The 20,477-nt window shown below is 40.5% G+C and overlaps 2 protein-coding genes and 2 long non-coding RNA genes across 4 annotated transcripts in view; 1 reads left to right on the top strand and 3 right to left on the bottom strand.

The window, feature by feature from the left end:
- LOC103514199 (protein virilizer homolog) overlaps nucleotides 1-17,185 on the bottom strand; it is a gene marked incomplete at its 5' end in the record, with an annotated part of 29,423 nt that extends 12,238 nt beyond the window's left edge. The window contains 21 exon segments of the mRNA XM_026827238.1: nucleotides 157-245; nucleotides 733-982; nucleotides 1,376-1,601; nucleotides 2,022-2,129; nucleotides 2,132-2,344; nucleotides 3,078-3,225; nucleotides 3,587-3,729; nucleotides 4,949-5,081; nucleotides 5,181-5,220; nucleotides 11,032-11,199; nucleotides 11,328-11,440; nucleotides 11,443-11,654; nucleotides 12,043-12,384; nucleotides 12,823-12,966; nucleotides 13,211-13,282; nucleotides 13,645-13,824; nucleotides 14,067-14,744; nucleotides 14,785-15,187; nucleotides 15,833-16,021; nucleotides 16,474-16,649; nucleotides 17,053-17,185. Of these exon segments, the coding sequence (XP_026683039.1) occupies nucleotides 157-245; nucleotides 733-982; nucleotides 1,376-1,601; nucleotides 2,022-2,129; nucleotides 2,132-2,344; nucleotides 3,078-3,225; nucleotides 3,587-3,729; nucleotides 4,949-5,081; nucleotides 5,181-5,220; nucleotides 11,032-11,199; nucleotides 11,328-11,440; nucleotides 11,443-11,654; nucleotides 12,043-12,384; nucleotides 12,823-12,966; nucleotides 13,211-13,282; nucleotides 13,645-13,824; nucleotides 14,067-14,744; nucleotides 14,785-15,187; nucleotides 15,833-16,021; nucleotides 16,474-16,649; nucleotides 17,053-17,185 (4,160 nt within the window).
- Nucleotides 9,515-10,029, bottom strand: LOC113469481. The gene is made up of 2 exons (XR_003392879.1): nucleotides 9,966-10,029; nucleotides 9,515-9,795 (listed from the first exon to the last, which is right to left on the bottom strand). It is a non-coding gene; the product is annotated as an uncharacterized LOC113469481 (long non-coding RNA).
- A 6-nt stretch (nucleotides 17,186-17,191) lies between the features above and the next one.
- LOC113469480 (activating signal cointegrator 1) lies at nucleotides 17,192-18,289 on the top strand (the record flags this gene model as incomplete). Its single annotated transcript, XM_026827239.1, has 2 exons — nucleotides 17,192-17,436; nucleotides 17,917-18,289. Coding segments are annotated over 2 exons (618 nt in total), but the record flags the coding sequence as incomplete, so codon positions are not given.
- Nucleotides 18,290-18,414: 125 nt separating this feature from the next.
- LOC113469482 lies at nucleotides 18,415-19,086 on the bottom strand. The gene is made up of 2 exons (XR_003392880.1): nucleotides 19,007-19,086; nucleotides 18,415-18,584 (listed from the first exon to the last, which is right to left on the bottom strand). It is a non-coding gene; the product is annotated as an uncharacterized LOC113469482 (long non-coding RNA).
- Between the last annotated feature and the right edge of the window lie 1,391 nt (nucleotides 19,087-20,477).

Here is a 20,477-nt window from a genome sequence, read left to right on the forward strand (position 1 = left end):
CTCCTTTTTGTATTTAACCTAGCCCTATAATAACACTGGTCACTGCTCATTTGTGACATCTCCTTTTCGTAGCAAATTTCTATTGACATGACTCCTGAACAAGTACCATAATAACTTGAAGGCTTTTGATCATCGAAACCGAGGGTAAAAGCTCACTTCTTTGCCATGGTCTCATCCAGAAGTTTGACTAGTCCTGTTAGATTATCTCGCAACGGTACTATGAGCTCATCTGGATCCTTCTGTTCCTGGAAATCAATAACAAGATTATCTATCGTTATTACGGTGGATGCACTAGTTCCCAGAGAAGGGTTAGGTTAAACACAAAAAAAAGAGCTTTCTTCTTCATTGTCGTATATCATGGTGTACGTTGCACGTTATACTCAGACTTGTGAGGACAATTTGAGAAGCTGATTGAAATTTCAGCGACTAAAGTGTCCCAGGTTAGGTTAAACACAAAAAAGAGCTTTCTTCTTCATTGTCGTATAAGTATATCATGGTGTACGTTGCACGTTATACTCAGACTTGTGAGGACAATTTGAGAAGCTGATTGAAATTTCAGCGACTAAAGTGTCCCCTTTCTTCTTCATTGTCGTATATCGTATATCATGGTGTACGTTGCACGTTATACTGACTTGTGAGGACAATTTGAGAAGCTGATTGAAATTTCAGCGACTAAAGTGTCCCAGTGTATGTCCCTTTACACTAAAACTTCGAATTAAATATCAACATTACCTGCATGGCAGACAGTAAACATTTGAGCGGATGTCCCTCGTTCCACAACAGCAGACGGGTCAAGTCCTGGGCTCCTATACTGAGGGTTCGCAGGTTCAATCCCGATGGTGGCGGTACAGTTAGAAGGTCCCTGATCAATTCCAGGAGAGAGGACAAAGAGTTGAGGTATTCTGAAGTGGTATCTTTGCCGAAGGAGGAAGTTAGTTTAGTGCACAGGTTGAACAGTGGATCCTTCTTGAATTCAACACAGCTGGAAGAAGATTGCGTAGGTGTTAGGAATATACCTAAGTAAGGATACTAATACCATTACATAGACCGTGTCCTACCTTGTAAGGATACTAATACCATTACATGGACCGTGTCCTACCTTGTAAGGATACTAATACCATTACATAGACCGTCTCCTACCTTGTAAGGATTAGATGCCAAAATGCTTACCTTTTGATATGATAGAATCCCGAAGTGGTATCTTTGCCGAAGGAGGAGTTTAGTTTAGTGCACAGGTTGAACAGTGGATCCTTCTTGAATTCAACACAGCTGGAAGAAGATTACGTAGGTGTTAGGGATATACCTAAGTAAGGATACTAATACCATTACATAGACCGTCTCCTACCTTGTAAGGATTAGATGCCAAAATGCTTACCTTTTGATATGATAGAATCCAATATCGTTCTCAGATATAAGGAGCAGTGTACGTAGAGTGGGTAGCAAGGTTGAATAGCTATGCAATGGATTATTCATATGGTCTATCAGCATCTCTACAATATTGATGAGGGTGTCTTTATAGGGGAGAGCATTCGCTACGTACACACTCAGCTGGGCGTGAGAGGGAGGAGGGTGAAGACAGATACTGGTATCAACCAAAGTTCCTGTAAATATAGAATATACCGTGAATATAGAACTCTCAAAAATATGTAAGAATTTCCTGTGTTTATACTGTTGGGGTCCAATGAAAAAGATTCAAGATAGCCTGGCAATAGAGTTTACCTCTCTTCTTCTTTTTCTTCGCCTTTCCCCGTGTACAGACGGGGTCGGCGTTTTTCGCCAGCCTCTCAATCAGCCCTAACTAGGGTGATTGCTCTGGGCTGACATTTGGTTTTGGCTACAAATTTTACGAGTATTGCCCTTCGCACTCAACCTTCTGCTTTTTACTTAGCAAGAGAAATTCAGACTGGTATAATCCCTGTTTAAAGTCCCTCAGCCAGACTAAGCTGGTCTACTCCCTGTTTAACCCAGCCAGACTACGTTTACAGTTCCCTCTGTCAAACCTCTTAAAAATAAAATCTTACCTATAATGGCCACAATACAATCCTGTGAGGTAGTATGAGCTATTTGGTCGGGATAGGGTGTTCGGTAGATATCGCACAGGGACAGCAACAATGCAAAGTACTTGTCTTCGTTCTCGAGGTAGTATGAGCTATTTGGTCGGGATAGGGTGTTCGGTAGATATCACACAGGGACAGCAACAATGCAAAGTACTTGTCTTCGTTCTTATTCGGATTAGTCTTAGTGACCAGATGGAGGAAGGACATTTTGATGCTCGGATGAGAAATGAGGTAGGCTAGGAAATGGAGAAGCCGAGCCGTGTGATTTGTACACGGAGAATTCTCCTCTGAAAAAGAAAGGCAAGTAAAAAATTAATAAATTAATTTTAAATGCTGTTCTAAATGATTGTCACAGGTGTCCTTCCTCACTTGGTCTTCTTTTTCTTTGCCTTTCCCTGTGTACAGACGGGGTCGGCGTTTTTCGTCAGCCCTCAATCAGCCCTAGGGTGATAATGAATTTTAAATGCTGTTCTAAATGATTGTCACAGGTGTCCTTCCCCACTTGGTCTTCTTTTTCTTTGCCTTTCCCTGTGTACAGACGGGGTCGGCGTTTTTCGTCAGCCCTCAATCAGCCCTAGGGTGATCGCTTTTGGGCTGACATTTGGTTTTGGCTACAAATTTTACAAGTGGATGCCCTTCGTGCTCATTGCTCAACCTTGGCTAATTCTTTAGCAAGGGAAATTCAGGCTGGTATACTCCCTCTTTAAAGTCCCCCAGCCAGACTAAGCTGGTCTAGGCTTTTGGGCTGACATTTGGTTTTGGCTACAAATTTTACAAGTGGATGCCCTTCGTGCTCAACCTTGACTAATTCTTTAGCAAGGGAAATTCAGGCTGGTATACTCCCTCTTTAAAGTCCCCCAGCCAGACTAAGCTGGTCTACATACTAAGGAGTACCTTGGCTAATTCTTTAGCAAGGGAAATTCAGGCTGGTATACTCCCTCTTTAAAGTCCCCCAGCCAGACTAAGCTGGTCTACATACTAAGGAGTTAAAATCTTCGAGAAAAACAATTTCAAAATTACCAGGTAAATTAGATATGATGGTATCTAGAATGCTCTTGGTGACAAGTAATGCTGTAGGGGCGGCCAAGTCACTCAGTTGTATACAAACACGACGCAGCAGTTGTAGAATAGGCTGATAACTAGAGCCGCTCAGAGTTATGATCATTTCCTGAGAACCAAAAGCGAGGATTCATCAAATCAAATTATCGTATTAATACACATAACACACACAGTACACCTCCATGGCCGAGTGGTCAAGAGCACTGACTCTCAACCTGGAGGTGCTGGGTTCAAATCCCGGGCAGGGCGGACATTTTCTGACCGAAATTTTCCGTTCTCGGATAGGCATGGATGTAAAAGTATGTGCCTTGAAGTAATGCGAAAGCGGTTCGAAGGTACAATCTTTTTTTTTTTCTTCAACTTGTTATATGTATTACCTGAAGGTGCAAGGACACCGGATGAAGATGAGCACACCATAGCTTGCGCCAATTAACACACCGTGTGATTTCATCCTGACTATTAGTTATTACCTGAAGGTATGAGGACACAGGATGAAGATGAGCACACCATAGCTTGCGCCAATTAACACATCGTGTGATTTCATCCTGACTAAGCTCGTGGGGGCTTTGTATGGGCAATGGAAGAGGCAGCATTTCCGATAGAATACACAAACCTGGAATATATTAGGACAAGGAGTTAGCATAAGTCGTGGTACTTGGGACACATCACATACCTTGAGGCACACTCAATTTATAAGGCCGGGCCCAATAAGTTGAAAAAAATAATCTCAAGTAAATACCCAACATGATTACACCAGGTCAGGACGAGCCAATTAAACATGGCTTGGCCAAGGCTGGTCCAAATAAGTTGAAAAAAATAATCTCAAGTAAATACCCAACATGATTACACCAGGTCAGGACGAGCCAATTAAACATGGCTTGGCCAAGAAGCTCGCCTGGTAATTAAGAGGGCGTGGGTTCAATCCCAGCCGAGGTATGGAATTCTGACATCACATACCTTGAGGCACACTCAATTTATAAGGCCAGGGCCAATAAGTCGAAAAAAATAATCTCAAGTAAATACCCAACATGATTACACCAGGTCAGGACGAGCCAATTAAACATGGCTTGGCCAGGAAGCTCGCCTGGTAATTAAGAGGGCGTGGGTTCAATCCCAGCCGAGGTATGGAATTCTCAACATTGTATGAGAAATTGACCACAATAATGGCGGTAGCCTACTGCTGGGTTAAAGGGACTGTTTAGTACTATTTGAGCAGTATAAAAGATAATTAAATGACATTTTGGATTTGCCAACAGTATAAATAAGTACGTTAGCACGATTATTATGGAGACCATGACCCAGGTGTACCTATGGCTAAAAACATAAAAAAAGTATTACCAAATACTCACCAGGTATAAACAGATGAGGGGAATTGGTGACATACTTGATGACACTGGTCATCATGCGTGACCTGAGCAGTATAAAAGATAATTAAATGACATTTTGGATTTGCCAACAGTATAAATACGTACATTTAGTCTGGCTGAGGGACTATAAACAGAAAGTAGATCAGCGTCTAGCTAGGGGACTATAAACAGGGAGAAGACTAGCCCAAATTTCCTCACTCTATATCAATAGCGAAGGTTGAGTGCGAAGGGCATCCCACTCGGAAAATTTTGTTTAGCTAAAACCAGTTGGCCTCAAAGTGATCACTCTAAAGCTGATTGAGAGGCCGACGACCAACGCCAACCCCATCTGAACATGGGAAAAGGCGAAGGAGAAGAAAAAGAAGAAGAAGAATAAATACGTACGTTAGCACGATTATTATGGAGACCATGACCCAGGTGTACCTATTGCTAAAACATGAAAAAAAAGTATTACCAAATACTCACCAGGTATAAACAGATGAGGGGAATTGGTGACATACTTGATGACACTGGTCATCATGCGTGACCATAGACTATTGTACAAAGCATCCTTCTCATCCCCCTCTGTCGTCACGGGCAATGTATAGGACAGCAACACATATGAAGCACTACATTACTTCAAGGCACATTCTTTTACATCCATGCCTATCCAAGAACGGAAAAATCGGGTTAGAAAATTTTCACCCTGCAGCAACACAGACACCACATCTTTACATATCTCCTGCGCTATAGCATACCTTAAATATGATGAGAAATGAATGGGTAAAAGGCAGAGCGGACTAAGTCCAAAAATTGACTTTCTGAGTTATCTATATCTTTGGAAAGAGCTCGAAAAGATCTACTTTTTATATTGGTCTCGAACTGGCTCAGGGCGAACTTTATCCTAAACAGATAAGATACAGAAAATATGTCTCTTTGTATCAGCCATACACCGGGGTGATGGTCTCTAGCCACGTTTAATTGGCTCGTCCTGAACCGCAGTCAACCATTGCATCGTGAGGACTTGTGCTTATTCTTTAAAAGTAGATAGATTAAAAGCAATTAATCTAATGCATGATTATGATTGTCAACCTCTGTTTCTCCCTCCTCGGTCACTCCAACTTCGTATGATGACTGAAAAAAGTCACATAGTAAAATACGCCTGTACTTACCATCGTCTTCATCATCATCCGGAGGAGGAGGGGTAGAGGGGGAGCGAGGTCTCTTCCCCTCACTCCAATTGTCAACCTCTGTTTCTTCCTCCTCGGTCACTCCAACTTCGTATGATGACTGAAAAAGTCACATAATAAAATACGCCTGTACTTACCATCGTCTTCATCATCATCCGGAGGAGGAGGGGTAGAGGGGGAGCGAGGTCTCTTCCCCTCACTCCAATAGGGGCCTCCCCCACCCCTCTCCCAGTCTCCCTCATCCAGACTCGGGCTTCTCCCATACAAGCTACGAGGCCGCCGAACTCTTATAGTGTCTCTATCCTGGGGAGGAGATTGGGGAGGCCCTCGGGCGCGATCCTTATCGCTAGAAGGATGGGGAGGGGTGGAATGTTTGGATTGCGGCCAGGCAGACTCGACGGGAGCGGGAGACTCATCTGGGAATCTAAGGAGAGAATGTGAGAGATGTCATTCATTTCATATGCATCAGCACATGGTTTCTTCAAATTAAATTGCTCCCAAGGGCAAACCTAGACCCTTGATAAATAAAGTGTGCCTGAACATATTACCTCTGGGAATCTAAGGAGAGAATGTGAGAGATGTCATTCATTTCAAATGCATCAGCACATGGTTTCTTCAAATTAAATTGCTCCCAAGGGCAAACCTAGACCCTTGATAAATAAAGTGTGCCTGAACATATTACATGGGGTGGATCTTGAAACACACAAAAACCTTTTTCCTTTCGTTTGTTTGCCAAATTGGTTCTTAGTAGTGGAAGAAAGCCATTTTTTGGTACATTTTACACACAACAGATTTTTCTCCCCCCAAGTTCCTATTAAAATTACATAGTAAAACCTTCTCTAAAGTAGTTGATTTTTCTTCTCAAAATAGTTCATATGTTATGAAGACCATACCTCTCTCTGGGCTCTCTAGGCTCGGGTGGAGGCCCTGTCCATTCTTCCTGGAAGTTACCTCCATACTCTGGAGTATTCTGATACGAGCTAGCCCCTGGTCCTAGCTTGGACTGCTCGAATGAATCATGAGTAGCTACAGAACGCTCATCAGCGACACTCACTGGCACCTGAAGCAAAATGGGGAAGCAATTTTACAGTTTGAACTGTACTGTCCAGGATAGTGTGATCAATGTGTTTTAGTAAAACAAGCGTTTGCACAACATAAGGGACTTCGGGGACATTACATATCAATTGTATTTTTCCCCCGCAGTGAAAAGAGAACCACCGTCATTGACGATGCTCATGATTATTTCTGCGACAACTCCGTATTGTATTTTTCCCCCGCAGTGAAAAGAGAACCACCGTCATTGACGATGCTCATGATTATTTCTGCGACAACTCCGTGTGGCTGACCAAGGAAGAACGTGCCAAAATAGCTCAGAAACAGGAAGAGCTGGATAGACAGCGCCATTCTAGGCTGGGTCCTCGCAAAATCACTATAGACTTTGCAGGACGCGAGGTGCGAGCTGAGGACAATATGGTAGATACGTACAGCCCGGATGTGTTGGATGATATTGTGAGCAAGTCAAGTAGCCAATCGGGAACACCGACCATGTCACCACGAGTTACCATTGATGTTACATCTAGGACTGGTAATCTAGCGGTAAGTCATATTGAAATTTTTATATGTAGGTCACATCACTGGAATAAAGGAATTTGAATAGGAGAGGTTACGAGTATATGGGAAAACAGGACAATTCCCACTAAAAACACCAAAGTATGATACAAATCAAAAATGCAAACAGAAAACAGCCAGCCTAGTTAGCTTGGTTTGCAGCGCGTCTGCCTTGTAAGCGCTAGGCTGCGGGTTCGATTTCCGCCCTGAACGGATAATGTTCGTTCTCGGCTTTCTCCTATCCTTTCTTCTTTCTCTCTTCGGACGATAAGACCTTAGCAGTGACAGTTCCCCCTATTAATCTTCTTAAAAAAATGTCAATTTATGTCAATTTATTTGTCAAGTATTTACTGAAGTTGTCTTCACTAATGTTACAGCTGGAGTCCAAAATCCTGAGCCGTGGTACGGGTGCAGGGAAGCAGGGGATTCTATCACTGAAATTCCCTCAGAACTCTCTCGTGGGCAGAGTGCAAGATAGAGGACTCCTCGAAATGACGGATGTAGGCGCTTGCTTGAGTATTCATCAGCCCTGGGCCACCTTACTAGTCAAAGGAATCAAGAAGTGAGTTACTCCTATGAATTACTTTTATAATGAGTATAAGGCTACATTCCTGATGACATATTGGCACCTTAAGGCCCGTTCCCACTTGTCGTTCGGGGAAAAATCGTGTCATGTGTAGTGGGAACACTCTCATTTAAATTATATTGTCTACAGAACATTCGGAAAAAAAATCGGATGAAACTCACGGGCCTTTAGATGTTAACCCACCTTTGACGAATAATTCTACTTCGAATTTTTAGAACCTATTGGATTTCAATAATTTTCAAAATAGTTGTGACCTGAAACAACGATCTCTACCGGTGACTTATAATCGATCCGTCTATTTGACACTAGATCTCGTGTCTTCTTTCTGATTCCAGAGAGGAAGGAAGAACTTGGTACACTCCACACAGAGGAAAATTATGGATTGCTTCCACTTCCAAGCAACCCACTCCTGAAGACATAAAACTAGCCAAGAATGTTTATGGTGAAGGTAAGATCTTTATTTGTTAACTCCCTCTGATATTCAAAGTATTTAAAGGGGGAGCGCCCCTTTAAAATAAATTTATATTATTATTATTATTTACTAGATACTGTTTTGGCCTGCCTTGCAACTTGTAAGCGCTAGATCGCGGGTTCGATTTCCGCCCGAGGCAAACATACATATTTATACTCGACAGATGAAATTCGTCCTCTGTTTAGTTGCGAAAACCCTCCATTGACTTGACCCGGTTTCAACTTTTCGTTTTTCGTTTCATTTTTGTTGCCATTTACCACGTACCTTCTGTCTCTTCCAGATAACTTCCCTACCAAATTCCCGTCTGGCTGTCTACTCGGTTTATACTCGACAGATGAGATTCGTCCTCTGTTTAGTTGCGAAAACCCTCCATTGACTTGACCCGGTTTCAACTTTTCGTTTCTCGTTTCATTTTTGTTGCCATTTACCACGTACCTTCTGTCTCTTCCAGATAACTTCCCTACCAAATTCCCGTCTGGCTGTCTACTCGGATGTGTCCTCCTGGTGGATTGTCTTCCTCAAGAAGAATATAGAGAGCAATATCCTGATGGTGTGGACGATTCTCCCTATGTATTCGTGTGTGAGAGTCCGCTGGAACTAGCCATTCAGTTTCCTATGAAGGGCAAACCTAACATTTGTAAGATTTTTTCATTATTTTCAGACTTGAGGAAATTATTTTAATTTCTTTTTATTTTTCAACAATAATCCTAAAAGGAGATTTTTTTCTAATAGAATTGAAGTTTGTTAAAGAGCAAATTGGTTGGTCTCCGGATGGGTGTCCATCTCAGCAATCATCATTATTATGGCCAAATGATCAAACTACCTCAAGTAAATCATTATCTGCCTTTGAAGGGATTCGAACTCGCTCTCTCTTCCTTACCAGGCAAACTCCTGCCGAGGTCGGTTCTCCCGTAGGTGCAGTGTCGTCCAATCCAAATAATCTTTTAATTCCTCGATTTTGTTTCAGATAAATTGGATCCCAAGATACATTTTGCAGCTCAAAGTAATTTGAGCAAATCATATGCACTTATGGCAGCAGCCTCATAGGGTTGAGTGAACCACACAAGTTATCTTTCGGCCCTTAAGAGTAAATCTGGTTATTTATCCCCTCTTTGTACAGGAAACCTATGGGGTGTGACAAAGTTCTCTGCAAATACTGCCAAGCAGCATACCTTCAAAGGAACGTAAAACCGTGATTTTCATGTAAATATAAAAATAAATGTATTTCTTTGTTTAAAAAATAAATCTAAATACATTCCAAGCTGTTTGGAATGAACAATAGTATAATTTTATGAAAGAAAATGAGCAGTCTTGACGATTTTCCATTAAAATAGTAAATAGTAACACAATATCTTGAACGAATACATAGATTACATAGTAGGAAAGGAGTAGGGGGAGGTTATTTGGTGATGATTTGATGAAAGTTTACGTTTGCACTTGTTGAGGCTTTTCCATCCACTTTTCAATTTCCTCTACACTGAAAACAAACAAAGATAAGAAGATGTTTTAATATTTAGGTTGCGGGTTCGATTCTCGCCCGGGGTGGATTTTATCCTAAACGGATAATGATCTTTCCTCGATTTCGGGACGATAAGACCATAGCAGTTACAGTTCCCTCTATCAATTCTCTTAATAATAATAACTTACGTCCGTGGAACATTGACCAGGTTTTCGATTCCATTTGCTTTCACTACAACTAAAGATAAGAAGATGTTTTAATATTTAGGTCGCGGGTTCGATTCTCGCCCGGGGTGGATTTTATCCTAAACGGATAATGATCTTTCCTCGATTTCGGGATGATAAGACCTTAGCAGTTAAAGTTCCCTCTATCAATTCTCTTAATAATAATAACTTACGTCCGTGGAACATTGACCAGGTTTTCGATTCCATTTGCTTTCACTACAACCACGTCCTCAATACGTACACCTCCTGTGTTGAAATACTCCCTAATCTTATCCTGGTTGAATAGGAAGGCTATCTTCTCATCCTTGAACGCTTTCTCTAGAATCTGTGAGAGAAAAACACAAAATAAAATGGGCTCAAATATGGCTTCATTATGAAAAAAAAAAAATGTATAGGAGAGTAATACAGACACCACATCTTTGCATATCTCCTGCGCTATAGCATACCTTAAACATGATGAGAAATGAATGGGTACAAGGCAGAACGGACTAAGTCCAAAAATTGACTTTCTGAGTTATCTATATCTTTGGAAAGAGCTCGAAAAGATCTACTTTTTATATTGGTCTCGAACTCATGATGAGAAATGAATGGGTAAAAGGCAGAACGGACCAAGTCCAAAAATTGACTTTCTCAGTTATCTATATCTTTGGAAAGAGCTCGAAAAGATCTACTTTTTATATTGGTCTCGAACTTGACTTTAGTGTTGTATTGAAATGAGAGCAAAAACAAAATGGCTATCTCTATTTAAAGATTTAAACTTTGACTAGTCTTAAACTTTGACTCCATTTATCTCAAAATGCTTTTTTTTACTTGGACCGCTCTGCCTCTTAGCCATTCAAATTAGTTTGTAAGATTTTTCACTGTATGTAAGAAAAGAAAAATTAATAAAGATCTGAAAAAAATAAGAAGAAAAGTAAGTAGACTGGATGGAGGAATGAACGGGGGATTGAGGCAAAAGCCGGCAGGTGCCCCCTTTCAATCACCCACCAGGGGTGGATGGAAGGACTACTTAAAAAAGCATACAGCATACCCATTGGAGGAGACAGGGATGTAATAGCATAGAGTATGAATATTGAGCAGAGTATCCACACACGTTAGGTCTTTATAATCCGCATTCCGAGCTTGGATCACATAGTAGAGCATCTTAGCGAGAAGTTTAATACTGAGGGAGATAACACTCATCAGACTAAAGCAGTTGGTGAACATATGAACGAATGCCTGCTCGTAGTGGGCAACCAGTTTGGTTAATATGCTAGTGAGGATGTGTATGCCATCGAGTGAGTAGAGTTGTAGAATGACATATTTGTATTAAGACTAAAGCAGTTGGTGAACATATGAACGAATGCCTGCTCATAGTGGGCAACCAGTTTGGTTAATATGCTAGTGAGGATGTGTATGCCATCGAGTGAGTAGAGTTGTAGAATGACATATTTGTATTTGACAGGCTGTAGCAGTTGGTGAACATATGAACGAATGCTTGTTCGTAGTGGGCAACCAGTTTGGTTAATATGCTAGTGAGGATGTGTATGCCATCGAGTGAGTAGAGTTGTAGAATGACATATTTATATTTGAGTTGCTTATACTCCTGAATGTCGTCTTCCAGATGATTGCCGCTGATGTAGTTGAGAATGCGAAGCACGGTTATTACTTCTCCTGGAAACATCAGCAGAATTTTCGTTAGATGAAAGAAATGAAGAAAAATGAGAGAATCGGTTGAACGACATAGTTTTATTCTTGATCTTTTCAATCAAATTCTTTTTCAATAAAATTCTGATTACTCAATATCCGTAAGATTAGCAGAATTTTCGTTAGATGAAAGAAATGAAGAAAAATAAGAGGATCGGTTGAACGACATAGTTTTATTCTTGATCTTTTCAATCAAATTCTTTTTCAATAAAATTCTGATTACTCAATATCCGTAAGATTAGACATAAATAACTCAATGTTCTTACTCCGGTATTGATTCATTTCGACCAGAGCATGCTTCATGTACAAGATAGAAACATGTTCAATGCTAAAAACTTGAAGGAACAAAACCTACCTGACAGGTTGCATATGTTGTCCATATGTTTCTTAAGTATGTCCACATGTTCGAATATATCATCGTAGGAGAATATCTCCTTGATATAGAGGGGTTTCAGATAAGGCCCTATCTCCACAAGGTCGGGATAATCCTGGTTGTTCAGATTCATCAGATCGTTCGAGTATTTGATCAGGAACGGTACATGATTGGAATATTTGATCGCTAGTTTGATCAAATCGCTGATGTAAAGTTTGGACGGGGATTTCTGTTTGATATCAACCTCGGCTTTGGACTTGTAGATTTTCAGGAGAAGAGAAATGTTCTTGTCGGAGGTTAGAACGTGTGAGATAGCGTGCTTGCCTGAAACCAAGGAGATGATTCACTTAGAGGTAAAAGACCTGCCTCGGTAGTGTAGTGGTCAATATGTTAACCTGATAAACAGGAGGGCGTGGGTTCAATCCCTGCCGAGGTATGGAATTTTATCCTCAATATAATTTGAGAATTTGAGAATAATGGAGCTCCAAGTGTTAAGTGGTAGAGAACGCCTCCGGCGTTGACCTCACCTAGTGGTTGCCTTCCACTCAAGTGATGACGAAGTAGCTCTATAGGTACCATTAAGCTTACCTTCGTGTGTAAATGACAGATAATAGAGTTCATTCAGATAATCGACAATCTCATTACCACATAATAATGGAGCTCTAAGTGTTAAGTGGTAGAGAACGCCTCCGGCGTTGACCTCACCTAGTGGTTGCCTTCCACTCAAGTGATGTCGAAGTAGCTCTATACCATTAAGCTTACCTTCGTGTGTAAATGACAGATAATAGAGTTCATTCAGATAATCGACAATCTCATTCAGATCTGGATCCACCTGATTGTTGAGCGTAATGTAATGAATCTCATCGAGCAGTGAAATCACTTTCATCCGATACACTATGGAGATACCTAACTGAATATCTAAGCCAGTTAGGTTCCTCTCAGGTATTAAAGACACATGTCATGTATTCTTGAATTCAAGATCACATGACACAACATTGTATAGAACCCAGATGAAAGTATTTCAATTCAAATCAATATACTTTACCCTAATCTCACACCTCCTGGAAAGTTTGCTTGAACTCGAGCACCCAGAGGAATAATACGGATTTCTGCAGTGAAATCACTTTCATCCGATACACTATGGAGATACCTAACTGAATATCTAAGCCAGGTATATGATCTATAGGGTGCTCTGGGTCTTCAGGCTCTTCATTGGACGACCCTGTAAAATGGAAAAATAATAGGGCATGTTTAGAGTGACCAACAGCTTATTACAATCTTCTCCTTCTTCAGGCTCTTCATTGGACGACCCTGTAAAATCGAAACATAATAGTGCATGTTTGGAGTGGACAATAGATTTATTACAATACATGGTTAAAAGATGTGACTACTAAACTACTAAGAAGATGACCAAGGCAACTGTGATCTGCAACCAACCAAAGACTGGCAGCCACGTTATTTGAATGTATTTTTTAATAAATGTTTCTCTCACTTTGCTTGAAATCAAGTATGGATTGTGGCTCCCCCACCTCAGTATAACACCTGTTAACTTTCTATTGTTCTTGATTTCTAATTTGTTCTTACCTAGCAGTATCCTGAGTAGCTTGTTGGTAACATCACCAGGGTAGTGCATCAAGAACAGTAAGCCATCATGAGATTCACTCACACTACTCAACAACTCCACAATGTAAGAGATAACAGAAGTGTAGTGAGATAAATTGGACAGAGTAAGCAAATACAGGAAACTCTCCAGCAGTCCAAACTCTCGGTAGAAAAGAACGTTTAACCCAGCCAGACTACGTTTACAGTTCCCTCTGTCAAACCTCTTAAAAATAAAATATTACCTATAATGGCCACAATACAATCCTGCGAGGTAGTATGAGCTATTTGGTCGGGATAGGGTGTTCGGTAGATATCGCACAGGGACAGCAACAATGCAAAGTACTTGTCTTCGTTCTGTATAAGCCCTGTCTTTCTATTGTTCTTTAATTAAAATTTGTTCTTACCTAGCAGTATCCTGAGTAGCTTGTTGGTAACATCACCAGGGTAATGCATCAGAAACAGTAAGCCATCATGAGATTCACTCACGATACTCAGCAACTCTACAATGTAAGAGATGACAGAAGTGTAGTGAGATAAATTGGACAGAGTAAGCAAATACAGGAAACTCTCCAGCAGTCCAAACTCTCGGTAGAAAAGAAAAATACTTCGGTAGAGATCTCCGGGGATAGAACTGGCAATGTCGAACTGAGACCCCGCTGGTATGAACCGCTTGGGCTGGATAATCTTGTAGGGGATTTGTTTGTAGCCGCTAAGGACTTGGTCTAGAAGTAACAGACACACCTCCATGCTTTCCTTATCCTGAATCTCTCCCTTGATAATATCACTCAAGTCTTGGAGCGTCTCATGCATGTGAATTTTGTGAAGGAGATTTTTCAGAGCAAACTTGACTCGGATGAGTTGTTTAGATTCTATCATCTCCAGCAGGTCCTTGTAACCACCACGTCTGATGAACTCCTGAGTAACTTTACTATTAACAAGCAATGTGTCAAATGTCTTGATAATCAGAAGCTTGATAGATAAAGCCATGTATTCCTGTTGGAACAGATGCAATAGTCTCTTATCAACACCATGCTCCGTGAGGAGTACATAGTTGATATCTTGATCGACAAAGCCATGTATTCCTGTTGGAACAGATGCAGTAGTCTCTTATCAACACCATGCTCCGTGAGGAGTACATAGTTGATATCTTGATCGACGCCATGTATTCCTGTTGGAACAGATGTAGTAGTCTCTTATCAACACCATGCTCCGTGAGGAGTACATAGTTGATATCTTGATCGAGACTCAGGATAGCTTCAGTTAAGCGTACGCCTATCTTGATGTGTCGTACTTTATAGCTGGCTTCTACCTGGTTCAGGGCTTTGTCATAGTCCAGACCTATGTTGACCCAAGCTATTAGAGTGTTAAGGACTTGGCTTTGTTCTTCTGGATGCACGTAGTGGATTGTTCGAATGAGAGGACAAACATGTTCTACTGTATTGACCCAGTCCTCTGTAATGTTGTTAGGGTCAAAGTTAGAATTGAGTACGAGGTCTACCAGCTTGTGTCTTTGCTTCATTGCCACCTGCAATAAAACATAAGGATTAAAAACAAGGAAAGAAAAAAAAATTGAACCCACCTCCTAAGTAGGAACTTTTTTACTTGAAGAGGAATGCAACATCCATCTAGACTTCTAGAGTACAAATACACAGGTTTTAGATGTTATACCTACATATCTTCACAAACATAAAACATTTCACGATTTTACGCGCGGGAGAATTTAAATTTTTAAAAAAATATGAAAGTTGTTCTGGCGGCTCAAGTTTTTGATAAAAATATTTTCGCTCAGCCCCCTTATCTTATCACTCATCTTCTTTCTAATATTCTATTTATTTTTTGGTCAATGGTTTTTACTTAAATCAAGATGGAATCTTTAAAAACTTGGCTTGAGAAAAAGCTTGATGAACTCATTGAGTTCCCTGCCAGTCCAGATCTGATAAGGTAAGGTTTTTGCTTCCTCTTCATTTTTGTTGTGGATGTGGTCCTGAAAACTACATTTACAATAATTTCTGTTGATATCAAGATATTTCAACAATTTCTGTTGATATCAAGATATTTTCGTAGATTCGTAGATGCTTAACCCCTCCTTTATGGTTGTCTAGCCGCTACACCTAAGCCTCAGATTGGGCTTTTTATGTATGGAGTTAAGCTGATCAAGATAGATATTTACCTCAGGCACCGGACCCTGATGTTCATGATGCAACTTGTACCACTCAAACGAGGTCAGACATGGATCTTTCAATATGATGGGCAATGTCTTCACATCAAAACTGAACGGATCAAATAGTCTGACTGGATCTCCAGATTCTACAGGAGCAGGCGTGGACACATTAGCAGGAGTTCTGGCCGATTTAGGAGTCTGTAGGGCAGAAAATGTATACCTAAATAAAGCTGACAATCTAAATGAAGTTGTGGTATTTGGAAGGAATTCTACAAGTCAAAACCAAAAATATTTTAATATAGTGGGTTGAACACTTTTTCCATCAAAGTTCCTCAAAATTATCAATATTTGAGTGTTAAACTCTTAATGTATAACAACCAAACTGATGTGTTCAATTGACTTTATTTAAAATGGCTAAACATTTCGTTTCAGCTACATCTTGGAGATGGAGAACCCCCTGGATATAGAGCATTACTTCCAATCCCTACTGGATGTTTGCAATGCAAGACACAGACAGTTTATACAGGAGTATGCCCAGCGGAGAGCAAGTAAGATTGACAAAATAGTCTAAATACTAAAGTCAGTGCTCTTGACTATTCGGCCACAGAAGTGGGCAGTCTGATTTGTGACACCTGACTTATGTTTCTTACCTGATGTTTGCTCTCAGCATCTTCTATATCATCTTCATCGGATAGGATAGGTTCAAATGCTTCTCCCTCCCCTCTCCTCGTCTCATCTAACGTAGGGGAATCCGAATATTTGTGCTCGTTACTTCTCCTCTTCTTCTGATTGGACAAAGTGAATCTGTCGCGATGAATTTCGGATTCTGAAATCAAAATCAAGCCACTTTTTACAATCCTACAAACTCTTCTTCTTACTAGCCTTTTCCTAATTAAATAGAGTCCGCATTCATGACAGCACCTGCTGTGTAGGCGCTAGGACGCGGGTACGGTTCCCGCTCTGGGCCAACTTTATCCTAAACAGATAAGATACAGAAAATATATCTCTTTGTATCAGCCATACACCGGGGTAATGGTCTCTAGCCACGTTTAATTGGCAGTCAACCATTGCATCGTGAGGACTTGTGCTTGTTCTTTAAAGTAGATAGATTAAAAGCAATTAATCTAATGCATGATTATAATGGTCGACCTCTGTTTCTCCCTCCTCGGTCACTCCAACTTCGTATGATGACTGAAAAAAGTCACATAATAAAATACGCCTGTACTTACCATCGTCTTCATCATCATCCGGAGGAGGAGGGGTAGAGGGGGAGCGAGGTCTCTTCCCCTCACTCCAATAGGGGCCTCCCCCACCCCTCTCCCAGTCTCCCTCATCCAGACTCGGGCTTCTCCCATACAAGCTACGAGGCAAGCATCAGAACACAAGTTGATCAACAACTGTCTCAAGTGTGGACGCATCGTGTGTTCCGTGGAAGGTTCAGGCCCATGTCTGTTCTGCGGAGAATTAGTGTGTTCAAGAGAGGAGAGACGACTCATTGAACAAAGTGATCAGGGGGACACTCTGTATCAGAAACTTATGGATCGGAAAGTGATCAAGGGACTTGAGGAGGCGCTGAAAAATCGTGACCGCCTGGTGGACTTTGATAGAAACTGGTGAGTATAGCACCTAAATAGGAAGTATTATGTTTTTTATTGCCCATCTCATGAGAGGCATACTACGGGATGCACGGCGCTGGCGCTATAAGAAGTATGTGCCTTTGCACTTTTCACCTTTTTATAGATACCAAACACAAGCGCGCGAACGTCTACTCACTTTGCAGTTTGAAAAGCAATTTTTAAGACAAGGATATAACCTGCCACAACCCGACAAACTGTGTGATGTGTGTTGTTGTTCATTCTTACGAAAACGGAATCATAATTTCAAAATTACTTATGTAACCTGCCTTGGTGGTCAAAACACTTGCCTCGTAAACAGGAGGGTGTGAGTTTGACTACAGTTTGAACTGTACTGTCCAGGATCAAGATCACAATAATTATGTAGTGTGATCAATGTGTTTTATTAAAACAAGCGTTTGCACAACAGAAGGGACTTCGGGGACATTACATATCAATTATTGTATTTTTCCCCCGCAGTGAAAAGAGAACCACCGTCATTGACGATGCTCATGATTATTTCTGCGACAACTCCGTGTGGCTGACCAAGGAAGAACGTGCCAAAATAGCTCAGAAACAGGAAGAGCTGGATAGACAGCGCCATTCTAGGCTGGGTCCTCGCAAAATCACTATAGACTTTGCAGGACGCGAGGTGCGAGCTGAGGACAATATGGTAGATACGTACAGCCCGGATGTGTTGGATGATATTGTGAGCAAGTCAAGTAGCCAATCGGGAACACCGACCATGTCACCACGAGTTACCATTGATGTTACATCTAGGACTGGTAATCTAGCGGTAAGTCATATTGAAATTTTTATATGTAGGTCACATCACTGGAATAAAGGAATTTGAATAGGAGAGGTTACGAGTATATGGGAAAACAGGACAATGCCCACTAAAAACACCAAAGTATGATCTTTTTATGTATGGAGTTAAGCTGATCAAGATAGATATTTACCTCAGGCACCGGACCCTGATGTTCATGATGCAACTTGTACCACTCAAACGAGGTCAGACATGGATCTTTCAATATGATGGGCAATGTCTTCACATCAAAACTGAACGGATCAAATAGTCTGACTGGATCTCCAGATTCTACAGGAGCAGGCGTGGACACATTAGCAGGAGTTCTGGCCGATTTGGGAGTCTGTAGGGCAGAAAATGTATACCTAAATAAAGCTGACAATCTAAATGAAGCACTACATTACTTCAAGGCACATTCTTTTACATCCATGCCTATCCAAGAACGGAAAAATCGGGTTAGAAAATTTTCACCCTGTAAATACTAATGCTGGGTTCAAGACAATTTTGTACCCCAGATTAACAATTGTCTAGAACCCAACTTAAGATACTTATTAGAATATATTCTTTGTAAGATTTTTCCCCCTCAAGCAAGTACCTAGGTACTTTTTTTTTTAACTGAATTATGTCTATATAGGTACTTCAAACAGAATGGCATCTCTGAAAAGCATAATAATCACAATAAACATTTGCTAGGGTCAGTGTTCTTGACTATTTGGCCACAGAAGTGGGCAGTCTGATTTGTGACACCTGACTTATTTTTCTTACCTGATGTTTGCTCTCAGCATCTTCTATATCATCTTCATCAGATAGGATAGGTTCAAATGCTTCTCCCTCCCCTCTCCTCGCATTTGCTAGTCTATTAGAGGAAGGCTGCAGGAAAGTCTCATTGTGAAAGAAGAAAAAAAAAAAATAATAAAAATAAGAGACCATTAGGTCTATTTAAAAATATTCTTACAAAGTACCTACCTATGTATGTGTACATATTTGTGCCTATTCTGAATCTGTTTAGAACTAGTGGGAGTAGCAAGTGGTTACAAGAAATCTGAAGTTCTTGAAGATTTAAGAGACCATTAGGTCTATTTAAAAATATTCTTACAAAGTACCTACCTATGTATGATGTGTACATATTTGTGCCTATTCTGAATCTGTTTAGAACTAGTGGGAGTAGCAAGTGGTTACAAGAAATCTGAAGTTCTTGAAGATTACATCACTCCTATGAAGAACAAAAATAAGAAGGAAAATAATGACAACTCTGGAAACAACAGTGCTGGTACCTCTAATGTAAGTATTACACACAGTATGCCTACCTTAGTTCCTCTTATCATGTACTTGAGAACCATTTTGGATTACCTACAGGGCAACATTTTTTTTTTTTTTTTTTTTTTTTTTTTTTTTTTAAGAATGTCTCCAGCATTAACCTTGCCTTGTGGTTACCTTTCATTTCCACAATGTGTCACATTTTCTTACCCACCAACATCTTAAGTTCACAAGATACACAGTACAGACTGTGCACCTTGATTCTTCTTGAGTTATACAAGGTCTCTGTTGGACTCCTTTTAGTCCAAGTTGGACAAGATAAACAAGGTAAATTCTATTGATCTACTCATTTACCTGTGGAGTATGTTGTTCCACCCACTCAGCTGTGGCAGTTGTGCTGGGCTCTACTATTTCTGTGGCTCTTGGCACTTCCTTGATGGGAATCTTGGGAAACTTCCCATATACAGCCAATGTTATTGTTGTGAACCATCCTCTCAGCACTAGACCATCTGTTAATACTTTCTGTAGATCAGAGCAAACCATCACTTATGTTACCAAGGCTTGTTACAATTTAAGAACTTATGTATCAAAAAGTTACTAAAGTTAGGCCTCCTGCACTGTTTTAATCAATTCTTCAAAATAATAATAATAATTGTAATAACACTCTTTGTTTATTACTCCCTTAAAGTAACTCATGTGACCTCACACAGCTGCACAGCAAAATACGTACACAAAGCTGGGGGATGGGGACAACAACAACAACAACAACAACAACAACAACAACAACAACAACAAAAATCTTTTACTAGGAATTGAACCTAGAACCTTCAATGTTTGAGCCTAATGGGATACCTATACACAGAGCTATAGAAGAGTTATAATATCCCAACAGATATAGAACACTTACTGTTGTGTATGATGGTGGTTTCGAACCAGTGTATTTCGGTTTTCCAATATCCAATATTGGCTAGAGTGAATT

This window comes from Diaphorina citri, unplaced genomic scaffold, assembly GCF_000475195.1.
Source record: "Diaphorina citri unplaced genomic scaffold, Diaci psyllid genome assembly version 1.1 scaffold1100, whole genome shotgun sequence".
Taxonomy (NCBI): Eukaryota; Metazoa; Arthropoda; class Insecta; order Hemiptera; family Psyllidae; genus Diaphorina; species Diaphorina citri.